The 14808-nt window shown below is 44.8% G+C and overlaps 1 protein-coding gene across 2 annotated transcripts in view; it reads right to left on the bottom strand.

Moving 5' to 3' along the window:
- Positions 1 to 302: 302 nt before the first annotated feature.
- ARHGAP32 (Rho GTPase activating protein 32) overlaps positions 303 to 14808 on the bottom strand; it is a gene marked incomplete at its 5' end in the record, with an annotated part of 173975 nt that continues 159469 nt past the window's right edge. For both annotated transcript variants that reach the window (XM_082661162.1, XM_082661163.1), the window contains 6 exons: positions 303 to 3325; positions 4594 to 5567; positions 6253 to 7128; positions 8964 to 9035; positions 12598 to 12743; positions 14314 to 14509. In XM_082661162.1, coding sequence (XP_082517288.1) covers positions 1073 to 3325; positions 4594 to 5567; positions 6253 to 7128; positions 8964 to 9035; positions 12598 to 12743; positions 14314 to 14509 — 4517 coding nt within the window. In that variant the 3' untranslated portion in view covers positions 303 to 1072. The remainder of the gene's footprint in view (positions 3326 to 4593; positions 5568 to 6252; positions 7129 to 8963; positions 9036 to 12597; positions 12744 to 14313; positions 14510 to 14808) is intronic.

Below are 14808 nucleotides of genomic sequence, written 5' to 3'. Positions count from 1 at the left end.
AGTGGTTATTGCAGGAACGCTCAGTTTACTAACAGATAACCTGTAGCTACTTTAAGAATTCCCAGGACACCTGGTTTAGAAACAAATTAACATGTAAATTTGTAATCATGATAAATTATGTGTTTATCCAGTCAAACCATGCTGTTTTTTTTTTTTAAATGAAAAACAAACGTTGCTTTAGGAAAACAAATGGTGTGAAATATTTCACTAGGATCACAATTTACCAAATATTACTGAGAATAAAAAAAAAGAACTGAAGGCAGGCAGCAGCTTAGAACCACTGATGTCATTTTCTGGTACTAACAAAGGTCACTGATTTCCAGCTAAGAAGGTTCTTTAATTCTAGCTTACAAATTCCTCTGCAGTGAGAGGCGTCTGCCCGCTGCACTGCGAGGAGCAGCTATGGAAGGGTGTGACAAGCACAGTTCAGCCTGGATCTAAGTGGTCTGACATTTTGTGATGGTTATTAAATACTTAAAGTCTTAATTCCTTTTATTTTGTTGTAATTTTCTAAATGTCCAATAGACTTATGTGAAGGATCAAGAGAAGTTTTTCTCCACTCTAATATAACACACAGCCCCTTCTAAGACAGGGGGGATGAAGTTAGAAAAACAGGTATCCCTCTAGGCAAGACATGGCTACTGGCAAAGCAAGTGGGAACAGACAGGACACACAAAGACCTTCAGGGAAGTGGGCATCAGGCTCTGAAGGACACAGAAAATGCTAGGAAGGACGAAGTCAAACTCAAATTCAGTTAAAGGCAGTCCTCAGGCTCTTACAAATCAGCCCTTATATATGGCAAGTATGGTCTGTAACAAATTTCTTTATGAGATTTTCAACACAGTGCTGTACAATCTTTCAGATCTTTAAATGACAAAAATGACAGTTTGTAGATGGAAGAGGTGGTGATGAAGCAGGGAAGGGGGAAAAAGATGGTGATTTATTTTTCTTCTTATTTTTTAAATGTGGTCGGGGGTTCTGTAGCCTTTTTTTTTTTTTTTTTTGGTTACTGAAAAAAATAGAACAGTCCACTGTCCAGCAGAGGCTGCTTCAACTCTATTGCTCCCAGGGCTCATTCCGCATGGACCTGTGTCTCAGAATGCTGCAAGGACAGCTCTGTGGGCAGGAAGGCGCCCTGCCCCAGAGCTGTAGCGTATGTCCTGTTCTGTGGGTGGGGAAAGCTGGGCGGCACATATGTGCCCATCGCCGCTGCTCCGAAGCCTCCTCGCTGGTGCTGGGGCGGGGAGTGGTAGCCCTCCAGGTTATCGTACTGGGGCCCGACAGTCCCACTGCCCTGGCGCCTGCCGTGTGTTTGGTACTGGTACAGCACGCCGGGGTCCCTCTCCACGTTCTGGGTATGGTGGAGCTTCAGGCTGTGACTCCGCTCTGGCTTAGGGGGTGGGACTGCTGACTGCGCGAGGTGTCCCCCCTCCTTGCAGCAGTCTCTGGAGTGTTTCTCTGGGGCTGCAATCTGCCTAGCCCGAGGCCTCTCCAGCTCCTTGGGGAGCCTCACCTCTTTGTGGTTCAGTCTTAGAGACTCCTGCCCTGATGGAATATATTTCCCTCCAGAGTTATGGTAGCTGACTGGCTCAGAAGTGTCTGGAATTCCTTTGGGCCCATAATCTAACTGGCCGGCTCCCTGTGGGTAAGGTGGCCCGTTTTTTGATTCACACAGTTGCCTATGGCTTGCTTCCTGATGTGCCCTGTGCTCAGGGAGACTACAACCCATGTCATGCAGCTTCCTGTTCCTGAGGCTACTTTGCTTCTGAGGGAGGGTCGGCTTCTCTGACTGCCCACTGCCGTGTCCTCCATGGTGGTGCGCTCTGTCGAACTCTGGCTCCAGATGCTTCCTATAGAGGCGGTCATCTCCCTCGGGACTGAGGGCCTTGGCTGGGTGCCGCCCCTCCTTTCCTTCTGCCACCGAGAGAAGTCCAGTTTTCCCAGGATCTGATTTACTCCGCAGGTGGATGACATAGATCCCACCCAAGTCATCTTGCACCACGGGGGTCATGTTGTCATACTGGGACATAACAGGCCCTTTCACCTTCTGCCGCGCACGGCTCTCCCTCCGGATGGACTGCAGGCGGTATTTTTCCATGTCCTCAAAATCCCATGAGGTGTAAGTGTGCTTTACCTCGGCGACTGGAGGCATGTTGACTACACTGTGGTCATTAGCAGAGAAAGAGCCAGTCACGTTGGCCCGGGGACGTGAAGGCAAAGCAGCGTAGCTGTACACGTTCTTTCCTTGCAGCCTAGGATTGTAGAAAGCAAAGTCGCGGTTGGGCAGGCGGTGAAGGGGCCTCAACTGCACTGTGCTGTAGGCATCCACGTCACACAGGGCCCCGTCTGGGCTGTAATAGGAACCAGAACTGGAATAGGGGCTGTAGCGGTAGTGCACCCGGCCATTCTCAAAGTAAGGCTGGAGCTGAGTCACGTGATAATCTGAGCGGGCCTGGGAGGACTGATATGGCTTATACTGGTACAGGGGTCTTGGGCAGTAGGCTGGTTCATCATCTGGGGGCACCTCTGTCCTCGAAATGGGGACAGAGCGAATCATGGACGACGGAGGGGTGTGGAGAGACTGCACCCTGCGGATGGTGGGGTACAGGGGCATTTCTTCGGAGTAGCAACTGCCCCTAACGGAGGAGCTCAGAGAGGACACGTATTCGGCCCGGCTGCATGGCTTCGGGTGGTGTCCAGACACGTTTCTTCCCGGGGCCACGTACGTGTTGTACCGAGGACCCACGGAGGCTGGCGGCTCGGATCTGGAGCCGTACGCTTGGTGCTGCTCCACTTTGCCGTGATGCGGGGGGACGCTCTGGGGGCGGTGCTGGCAGCTTGCAGTCATACTGAAATGCAAACAGTTTTCTGGACCAAAGGGATCAGTGGTGACATCAGGCCTAGCAAAGGTGGAATATGCAGTTTTCTGAGAGGCATGCTTGGCTTGTGGGACAGGGACTGGTAAAGGCAAAACGTCCTCCACGGAGGCTGAGGAAGTCGTGACAAAGGTGTGGTGCCCAGAGCTGCTGGACGTGTCTGGGCAGTTGGAGTGGATGGCAGCGGCGATTTTATTCTCCATGGTCCTGGTGGGGGGCCCCGGGGTAGGGAAGCCACAGGAGGAGTGCACGGGGACGGGCTCGCCGCGCAGGTGCAGTGGGGGGGCCCTGGCAACTTCCCGCACCTTTTCGGGAAGGCTGGGCTGGGGAGCGGGCGCAGAGGCAGGACACTGCGCGGCGGCCCCACCGTCGCCGGCCAGGACAGGCATGGGGTCACCCAGGGCTCTGGGTTCAGGCGGCCTCTCTGGAGCCAGAACTACTCCTTGAACCTATTGAAAGATGATAACATTATGAGTTTGTTTTTTCTGCTCCCCTCTATGGAATCAAACGCTATTAAATTCACAACTCACAAGTTGAGGCCATTTGGGCAGCAGCTTGAAATTTCCCAAGCTGTGCGGATACACTGGACAGGACAGAGACCGACCTGTCCCCACTGCCACGAAAAGAAGGCCTGTGTGGCCATCTGGTGTAGCAGCCATCCCATCTTTGGAGAGCTGTTCTCATTTACGATAGGTTTTCAACGTGAGATGAGGTGGCCCATGACACTATCTTACTGTGTGGACCGAACAGAAGTTTAGCCAAATAACCACCAGGCTTAAAAACATACACCCTGTCTATCTATGTAGCTCAGTCTCAACACCAAGAACATTCTGTTAAACAAGAAGCATTGGTTCTATCTGGAGAGGTTTTTAAAGTGACTCACGGCTGCCCAGTGGACAGTTTTTAGCCCCCAGTCCAGGGAAGGACAGAAAGGGACTCGTCTAGGTGGCATCCAACAGTCCCTGTCTCTCCCTCCCTCCTTGTGCTCCAGCCGGTCTGTGGCAGCAGAAGCCAAACGTGGTCCTCACTGCAGGGCTGCAAACATGCTCCCCTTGAGAAGCAGCCACTAGAAAGAGCATCCCGCACAGAAGACTAGATATGAAGTCCTTTTAGTTCAAGGTGACCACAAAAACCCTTATCATTCTGCGTGTAACATTCTCTCATCAAAACAGGTGCTTAACTGTAGAACAATCTGCTGGTTAATGTTGAGAAAATAACAAGTCCTAAGACACTGTCATCTCTGATATTGCTAAAAAGTCTGTAAGGCAGAAAGTCTTTCAAATGTCCTGAGAATACAGCACTTTGGTAGTGCAGATGTGAGTAACTGGCAGAGGTGGTTGGACGACTTGCCCAGAGCCACAATGAATCAGTGATGGAGCTGGGAAAACGCTGCAACCCTGACACCTAAGGCCCAGCTTGACTCGTTTGTTCACAATCTCTTCGTATCTCTATAAAGAAACTACCTACATGCTTAGGAACTAAAGGGAGCAGGTATCGTTAAACTAGAGCCATCGAGTAACCACTCCTTTTTCAGAGGAAAACCAGCATCACAATAAAGGCAGATCCCAACCTCAACTGGGAAATGTTTCACGGAAACCTGCCACAGGACTTAAAGGCAGATGTCAGATCTCACTCAAGGTAACAACACACCCTGCTGGAGAGTGACATACCTTCGGAAAAATACACATTTCATCTCACTGACTTCCCCCCTTCTTACCTTGTGGGCGTTGTTTAGTCCTATACTGGCTGCGGCTTGTACCTGCCCCAGGACTGGGAGCTGCTCTGAGGGTCTCTGGGAAGGAGGCGGGGGGAGGGGACGATTAGTTCTGTGACCGCGCTGGAGGGTGGCAGCGGTGAACCCTGCTGCGCTGGGCTGTTCGACCACATCCCAGTTGGCTTCCCTGGCGCTCAAGTCAGCTGCTGCTGGAGCAGTGGTCATGTAAGCCATGGGGACTGTGCTGGTATTCTCTTCAGGGGACCCAGAAGGAGGGTAGATTTTGTCCCTAGGCAAATTAGAAGGTGCGGGAGCTCTGTCTGCAAGTTCTGAAGGGTGAAGGGGCTTATCCACACTTGCACCAAGATAAGAAGGAGGCTGGTCTCCACTGTAGAAACGAAGCTGATCCTGGCCCACAAAGGAGACAGTCGGCATACTGGTCTTCACAGACTGGTCTTCAGGGAAACGTATGTGATCATCAGACTCAGAATCTATTAAGGGAACTGAAGTGACTCTGGCCTTTTCTGGGTCCCCAGATAAATAGATTCGAGGCGGCTGACTGCCTGGTATGTCTGCTGGGTGTCGTTGCTCCCCAGATTCAGCGGCGCTGGAATGGGTATAAACCTCAGTAGCTGCCGTATCCGGTGCTGGCTGGTCACAGTTTCCGGAGGCCTTGGTCTGGAGGTGGAACTGCTCAGCTGGCCTATCGGTTTGGAAATAGGCTTTATCTAAGGTAGCACTAGAGTAGGCAGTAGGCAGTTTCTCTTCAGTCGCAGCCACTGCTGTGTCTCCATAATGTGTACAAGCAGCCTGGGAAGCGCCCGGTCTCTTCAATGACTGGGTCGAGGCTTGCTGTGCAGACTCAGCTAAGGCCAGCGCCAACAGGCGGGCAGCATTTTTCGGAGGCGGTGGTGGTGGGATAAGAGAGACTGAACTTACAGGAACGGAATCCTGAGGGGGGTCATGGGTATCTGCTCCTGGTGGGAAATTGGGAAAAAAAATGAAAGTGAAAAGGTAGCTTGTGTTATCCTATACGGAAAGCCAAACACTCCCCATTTCATCACTAAAAAAATGGGTGCCTTCCATATTTCAAAATGGCAATCCACGATCTTCTATCCCACATGCAAATGCTGTAGAAAACACATCTGGTTCAGAAGGAAAACTAAAACAAAAGAGTGTTTAAGATTGCACTCTCCTCTTGGATTGCCACAGAGACGGGGGTGAAGCAGGTCCCTCACTGGCTCAGAAAAGATTGCTTAAAAAACAAGCTTCAAGGGCTTGCAGATTGTCGTTAAGGATAGTTTTTAGATTGGACGGTGTAGGCTGGCTGGTTAACTTGTAAGGCTATAATTTAGGTATTTTATCAGAAGAGAAAACAGAATCAAGAGCTACGAAGTTGTGCAAAAATTATCCAGGAATTCTGACTGTCCAAGGAGATAAGGGGACTTTATGAAGGTTTGAAGCAGGACCACTGGCCCTTTGGGGGATTTTCTGTTTGATTGATTTTAATTTAGGGCTTTGAGCCATCAGCACCACCTAGAAAAACATTCTGTTTGATTAAAGGCTAGCTGTGGAGTAAACTTCTCTTAAAAGGCACAGTTGGCACACGGGGTTGAAGATCCCTCTTAGCTTAAAGAAAGAATGGAGGAAAACAAATGGTACCTGTCTGAGTCTGTCCAGAAGGTACAGCCTTACTCTGACTGCTTGAGGCAGGCTCCTCCTTCCCTGGCGGGTCTGCGTCTGCAGCAGCCACCTGGTCCAGGGGCTGGACTTCAGACTCACACCCTTCCTGGGCCTCTCTCTCGTTTGCTTTTATCTTTACTACCTGGGTGGGGGATCTATTTATGACATCACTTTCTTCGCCACTTTTGTTCCAAGCTGGAGAATGTGCGTTCTGGGCTGCTGTGTTTGCGACGGTACCGATGACTTCCGACACCCGAGCGGGAAGGGTCACTGAAATTGGCTCAGATATGTTCAGAGAGGGGGATTTGCTTAATTTCCGTCCAATCTTTGGAGAGAAAGCATAGACGACCTTTTCAGTGAACGAGGCTGGCTTAGATGATTTCTCTTCAGTTGGGCTCAAGTCCAGGGTAAAGAATGGACTCAGTTTCTCCTGAAGAGGTGAGACAGGTTCAGAACTTGCAGTGCTTCCTGGAGTCTGAGACTGGCTACCACCTGCTTCTGTGTCCTTTCTGTTGGTACCCTGTTTATCCTTGGAGTATCCCAATGAGTCTAAAAAGGAAGCCCCGCTCTCCAGACATTCTGATTCGGCCTTAGGAGGACTGCACTGAAATGACATCGGATCAAAATCCAGGCTGGCTACCCCGATGTCTGGTGGGCTCAGATCAACATCCTCAGCTGACTGAGGAGACACGAGAGCCGGAATGTGCAGCAGCCCTACTTCCTCCTCACTCCCATTGTTGTGAGGCAGATTATCGTAGGAATTACAGCGGTTCCCCAGCATCTCTCCATTAAAAGAGGCACTCAGGGCATCACTGCTAGATCTGGGTCTTCTGGGTCGGAACAGCTTGGAATCACCTGGTAAAAATGGATACAATATCAGAGTATGAATGTCATAGGATACACGGTGCCGTGAGAAATCATCTACTCAGTACAGCAGAAACATACCATATAGAGTAAGAAAACATAATTGTCTCTTGGGGCACACAGATGGAACTCCCAAAGCAAATGCTAAGTAACAAACACATTTGATACAATCAGAGGAAGAATGCATTTGATGGTTTCAATAGGAAAAGGACTCAAAACTCTTAGATTCTATTACTAGCCCAACACTGACTCTTGTGACTTTGCCCAAGTTTTTCATTTCTTTTTGTCTGATTTTATCACTGACCTCACACATGATTTGTGAGGTAGAACTAACCACTTTAAATGGTACTTTGGATACACAACAGCAAAAAGGGTTTTCTGTTTGTTTTTCTGAGGAAAAATCCTCATACCCAAATTACTACAAAATTGAACTTCTCAAAAAAAAAAGTGTTTACATATATTTAGTAAAGGATTCCTTTCAAATACTTAAAAATAATTTTTTTTTCTTTAACAAGAACAGGCTTTAAGTTTCTCAAGGAGAGGCCTTAAGAGTGGTAGAGTATTACCTGATTTTATGATACTGCTAAACGTCTAACTGGTAAAAGAAGTCCTCTATCTCGTTATTCTATTCCAATGATCAGAATTGTCATAGTGAAAATGTACTATAAAGAGGCACTGTCTTGACACAAACACATCCACTAATGTGTTGACCACTTATAAAATTAATCCCTACTCAAATATTATTTGCTGCTTAATACAAGCACCTACCCAGCCCACTGCATTGTTTTTGTGAACCATTCTCTTGACTTCAGTGAAATGCAAAATCTTGGAAAACCAGTAAGATGTCAGACACCCAACTGAAGTGAAATGCGAGGATTTGTTGAATCGCAAGCAGAGCCATTGGTCAGTGAGGACCTGGCAGTTAGAAGTTATAAATGAGGATGAGAAAGTTGACCAGAAGGAAGACACCCCAGGAAACGTCAAAAGAGCACAATTTCAATACCAATGGATTAAGAAAAGTCCGTAGGAAATCAATGCAGCTCTTGATTACTTTTGCAACAAGTGCCTTTTTTTATCATACTGCTGCACAAGCCAAACACGACGTGGAGGATGTCCTATTTGCTAAACTACATGGTTTGTCAAAAAAGTTCTACCTCCCTCCAAGTCAACATGGAAGTAATCTTTTTTCATTCTAAAAATTAGTACAGAGTTGCAACTATAACCTGACTTATCCTAAACGGAAGCTAAAAAGTTATTTTCAAAAGTTTTAAGTTTTGTTCTTCAAGTTGCAATCAAATCTTTTTGTACTATTTACCATAAAATTTTGGTCCCCATTTTAGGCAGATTCACTTTAAGTTGCCTTCTCCTGGTACTAATCATCCTCAGATAATGACGGCTGCCTCTAACCAAAGTGATGTATGAGATTTAACCTCAGGTTAAATTTGCAAGACAAAAGACTACTGGTCTAAACATCAAAACTGCTTAGTTTTACACTTTGTAACAAACATTGTGCTCTCATTGTGAAATTTAAAGAAATACTATTAACACCATTTTCCACTGGGCCTTAATAAATATAAATGGTTAACTTAAAACACTCACCTATTTTTATGTAAATTGAATAGCAATCATGTCAAAAGTGAAGAAATTAAAGACTGTTACCATATTAAAACATCAATGGACAATGCTAAATATCAATAGATACTAGTATTTTTAGGAAATCATAGTCTATAGCCTATTTATTAAGCATGTATTTATAAAATATACTTAATTGTGTGTCCTTTTATGAAATATATTCTAGAATAAAACAACTGATGCTTTAGTCTTACCATCGGCTGCGTGGAGAGAAGAGAGAGACTCCTCACTCTTAGCTGAGCGCAAGGTCCCTTCTGCCCTGCCACCTGAAAAGTCGAAACCAAACAGTGTCAGACTTTATTCACCGTTACATATGTACTGAAAGGGAACAGTGCTTTTCTGTGCATATATTTAACTTCCAAGAGTAATTATATTTTTGCAACCATATTCAATTTTGCATTGTATTTTATAATGTGTTGTACTGTTCTCAAGTGGTTTCCTATGTGAAAAATCTTTTCTAAAGAATTATGGACTTGAGAATAGAGATGAGTTTTAAAACTTGCTTTTATATTTCCTAAAGATCAGTATGTCTTGAGATGATCTCATACTGTTGCAGTGAAAATAGAAATGAGACTTTTCTGATAAACAAGAAAAATAAGCAACAATGAACAGGCTGGGGAAACAGCATAAACAGCCCTGAAAGAGTTAAGCAATCCTGGTTATTCTTTAGCTGTTACTACTAACAAATACTTTAGCTAGACTTGTCCTTCACAAAGCTAATTTACTCTCTGGTTCCATATGAATTGTACCCTGCACCTGGCATTTACTCTCTGCTGCATTCTCTTGTAGCAAATCATCCCTTGTAGCTGTTTACATTTCAGAAAGAAGGTCGCAGGCTGATAACCCAGAGACGAACGGACCCAATTAACAGGCTGCCTGACGCCAGCAGTGACTGGTTTAAAATACTGGAAGAAGAAGAAGAATGCAAGACCTTCACCACTTTGATCCTATCACGTATCCTTGGGAGTTCCACCTATAAGAACCCCTGTAATTTCCCAGGACAGGGGGGCACAGCTCTTGAGGCACTAGCCTGCTGTGTCTTCCCTTCTGCCCGGCAGAAAAATAAAGCCATCTCTCTTCCTCCAAAATCTCTGTCTCCATATTTCTGTTCGGCATCGGTGCACAGGGAAGCCGATATTTCAGCAACAAAGCTGGATTTAGGGTGAGCCCTAAATCCAATGACTGGTATCCTTTTAAGAAGAAAAGATGCAGAGAGACAGAGCAAAAGCCACGTGAAGATGGAGGCAGGACTGGAGTGGAACCACCGCAAGCCAAGGAATACCAGGTGTCCCCAGAAGCTGGAAGAGGCCAGGAAGGATTCTTTGGATCCTTCAGAGGGAACATGGCCCTGCTGACACCTTGATTTCAGTTTTTAGCCTCCAGAACTGTGAGGAAACAAATTCCTGTTGTTTTTATCCACTCCATATGTGGCAATTTGTTAGGGCAGCCCTAGGAAACTAACACAGGTCACTTAACTAATTACACATGTTGAATCTTATTTGTTAAACATCCTCAGCCTCTTTCAGCCTCTTGGCAGTGCTCAAGGCTGCTGACACTTCCTTGTAAGCCCTTCCTCCCTGACTTCCACTGCTGGCGCCCAGCTCCTGTTCCCTGCCTAGGCACCGTTTGTTCTCACTCTCCTTTCATGACAGCTCTGCCTTCTCCACCCTCTAAACGCTGCTTTTCTCCAGGACTCAGGCCCCAACTCGCTTCCCTCACTCAACAGGCTCTCCTTCGGCCATAGAATACATCCCTAGGGTTTTCACCCTTGGTTTGCTCATGACTTTCAAATCTGCATTTCTAGTTAGATTAAACCCCTTTATTGAATGCCAGATCCATACTATTAATCACCTCTTGGGCAGGTCCAACTCACTATGTCCAAAATTAACACATTATTTTTCTTCCCCAACATACTGTTCCCTACAGGCATAATGGCACCAACTCCCTTACCATTTAGTCAAAACCTGAAAATTATCTTTCTCGTTTTCCACCACCATTTGGTCACCCACCCTGTAGATTCAGCTTCCTGAACACTTCTCCGATCTATTTCCCACTCCCATGGCCACTGCTTATTCCAGACACTCATCTTTTCTTGCCTGCACAATTGTAAGTGTCTCCTGATTTACTGTCCAGCCTCCAGGTCTTGTCCTCTTCCCATATATTCCCTATGCTGTTGCCAAAGTCATCTTTCTTAAACCCAAACCCGATCATGTTATATACTGAAGGTGTAAGAGGGAAGAGACAAACCAGGACTACATGTTGGATCTGTTTCTTTCACTTTAACCTTTGCTCTCCACTGCTTTGGTTCACTAAAAGGATACTGTCTATACGTAATGGTCTGCCTCGGGGAACCCTGCTCCTCTGCCTGAAGGTTAAACCAAAGTGCCTTTGTTCAGGGAAACATCCGGACCCTGTCCACCTGGGGATGGCTGCAAGAAAGAAGAAATTAACACGTCCCCTCCCCGAGGCTGGCCATTCCAGGTGATATATGCAAAACTTACAGCCTTTTTACTTTACTTCCTCATCTCCTCCCCCTCTCTGTGCTATACATAAAAGAAGCTGGCATCCAAACCCCCGATGAGATGGTTATTTTGAGACTTTAGTCTGCCATCTTCTAGGTCTGCGGCCGTATTCCTTGCCTCAATACCTCGTCTCTGATTTACTGGCCCGCTGTCATGCAGCAAGCAGAGGGAGCTTGGACTCCATAACAAAGCCATTCAATGACAACCGCCACCCCCCCACCCCCAGCCGGCCACAAGGAATGCAGGACAAAACCAAAACTCCAGCAAGCTTCCCGGGCCCCTAAGAACTGGAACCTCTTTGTGTACCATCCCACCAGCCACGTTCGTCATGGCTCCCTGTTCCACACACCAGCACACCTCTGCTCCCACTTCCTGAAATACCTTTCTCAGTCCCTTGTTGATCAGGTGAATCCCTACTTATCCTTCAGAACCCAAGTCAAGGTTCTCTTTCCTCTCCCCCCATGAACTGACAATTCTTGCCATAAATACCTCACATAAGCCTCTATTTCAATAGCTATGATTCTGCATGACATTTATTTTCTTACACATATGATGTCCCACATAAGACATGGAAGGCAGGGGTGGTGTCTTAATTTTCCTTCTATCTGCAGACGCTGCTATCAAAATATCTAGCACATGCTTAGTACATGATTGCAAACTGAATGAACGATGAATTAAATGAACTGAATGTTGTATTTCTAACATTACCCAAGAAGTAAGCACTACTTTCCTTCCTAGATTCAGAACCTGTTAATATCAGTAGATTTAAATGATTTTTAAAAGGGCAGTACTTTCAACAACACAGTAATAGATTTATCTATCCAATAAGATACTCTCATCAATGAATCATCTGGTAAAAAGATACCTTCTTTGGTTATAAGACTTATAAACTCTTAGAGGCATGTTGAAATACGATTTTGTCATTTTTAAAATCTACAGATATGTAGACTAGTAAGTTTAAATACCACAGCAGTTATTTTTTATTACCAACAATATACAAACTACATTACAAATATATTGTGAATTTTTAAACACATTTACACTACATATTATCTGTATAGTTTCCAAAGGAATTGGGAACTTCTGCACACTTACATATAATATGTATTTGGGGATAAAACACTGGTAAAAGAAGACAATTCACGTGTAACAACACAACTAGGACGTATCCTGTTGAAGCCTGTTATAACAATGTGGTGAGTTTGTGTCTGAGTTAGAGAAGAGCCGCATGACAGGCTGGGAAGCGTGGCCCTGCAGGCAAACTGCTCCCACAGCGCAGAGAGAAGGGAAGGTGTGACGCACTGACCTTTCAGAGCCATGGCTTTCATCTCTGAAGGCTCACTCTCATTACGCTGCAACTTTCGTTTAGAAACAGATGATGATTTCCCCAGGTTGAAAAAGGAACGCCAGCTGCCCACAGGAGACTTTTTCATTTTATTTTGAGGCCTCCTCCTATGAGAGAAAATAATCTGTATAAAGATACCCAAGGGGCTACCTTTACTTATGGACAATGAATAAATGATGGAAAGAACCAAGCAGCCTGGAGAGGCCCAGATGACACAGTAAACCTCCACCTTCCACAGAGCTCACTCCACTCAGTGCGGCTGAGCTGTGCAGCTAAATAAAGCAGGAAATGAAAATTAAATCTATGAATTTTAATAGTAGTAACTAGTTTCACAAAGATAACTTTTATACAGATTTTCATATTTGGATCTAACCTCACAATCCATGAAATAAGTGAGAATACGACATATTTGGGAATAGAAAATATTAAAACTCCAAAAATAAAATGGAGTTGAAGAAAATGATTTTAGCTGTGAGGAAAGAGAATTAAGCCAAAAAAGAAGAAAAGTATTAAGAAAAATAACTAACATATATTGAATGCCAGGCACTATGCTAACTGTGTATGTAGTACCTCATTTACGTTATATAAAACCATGAGGTAGGTATTATTATTCTCATTTTACAACTGAGGAAATTAGGACACTGAGAAGTTGAAGTGACTTCCTTAATGTTGTAAAACTAGTAAATAATGCAGTCAGAGTTGGAACCCAGGTCTATCTGTATCCCAACATCGACACTCTTGATTACTATTCTATAAAGAGGTTTTTGAGAAAATTACAGAGGTATCATGTAAGTTCAAGAAACTGAAGATAAACTTAGAATGACAAAGATGTTCTAACTTACTATTGTCAGGACATTTTAACCAAGGGAAATGAAAGGAATTTAGAGAAGTATACTGACATGCGGAAATCAGTTCTCAACTTTCATTAGTACTATACAAATCCACGGAGTTGAAGTTCTCACATTCCTATGTAATAGCCAAAGCAGTAACCCGAGGTCAAAATTAACTCACATACATTAGTCTTCCCACAGTAACTTAGTAAAGAAGATATAAAAATCGTGTTATTACCATTTCTTTAGAGAAACAGAGAATAGGAGCTGGAAAGGACACTGAGAGAGTGAACAGCAGCGGTTCTCAAACTTTGTCACACATCAGAACCACCTGGAAGGTCTGATAAAAGACTGACTGCGGGACCCCAGCCCAGAGTTCTGGTGCAGTGGGTCTGGGGTTGGGGCTGGCCAAGAATGATCCGCCAGTCGGGAGATGCACTGTGAGGAGCACTGGTCTACTGTGAACTCAGTGGGAACCCATGTCACGCCATCATCCATTCACTGTTTTTTGAATAAGCTGTCGCAATGTTTATTTCTAAACAAATTTCTCAACAACATATTTCAGAGAGAAAATGACACCCTACATAGAGGAAATGTATCATTTTCCTAACAATATTCCCTGTACAGCAGACTTTCCTCTCCTTTCCAACAATGACATGATGTTGTAATGCTTTTCGAGAATCATTCACATCAGTCCCTATGAGGTAACATCCGGAGTCGAAGGAACAGGTTTTTCTGGGACTGGCACAGAATCAATATAGTAATACTAAAATGCAAAAGTAAAAGAAAAGAAAATTACAAATAGCCATGAAATGCACATTTTTGAGGAGGACTAAATGAATTTTACCTTTCAGGTGGGAACTCAATTATGGTGTGAAATTTTCCCTGAAGTGCAGCAGGTCCTTCTCCTACTTCGATATATTTGTTTTCAGTCACAATTGGAGAATTGACCTGAGCCTGTGTTCGTGCCTGGGCCTCCTCCAGTGTCAGCAGTTTGGTGGATGGAGATGAAACCAGCAGGGACTTGGGTCTTGATAGAGAAGCTTTGGAAAGAAAAAAAAGCAATGAAGAGAGTCGAACTTCATGACACGGGGGGGGAAAAGATGTAAATATCTGTGGGTGTATATAACAATCTGCTTATTGTCCATCCATCTATCTCCCTTTCTGTGTTGTTTTATATTTTCTTCATTAAGTTTTTTAAATGGTAAAAGTAATAGAGCCTTATACTAAGTGAGGAATAGAAGACTACATACCAGGTTATTAACAGTGATAGATATAAATATAAAATTCCTTAAGTAATTTAACTATTTTCTTTTCTTAAAAGATTCTAGGCAAGGCCTAG

The sequence above is a fragment of the Grampus griseus genome (genome assembly GCF_964374135.1).
Source record: "Grampus griseus genome assembly, chromosome: 8".
Taxonomy (NCBI): Eukaryota; Metazoa; Chordata; class Mammalia; order Artiodactyla; family Delphinidae; genus Grampus; species Grampus griseus.
This window is presented reverse-complemented; position numbering and strand designations above follow the sequence as displayed.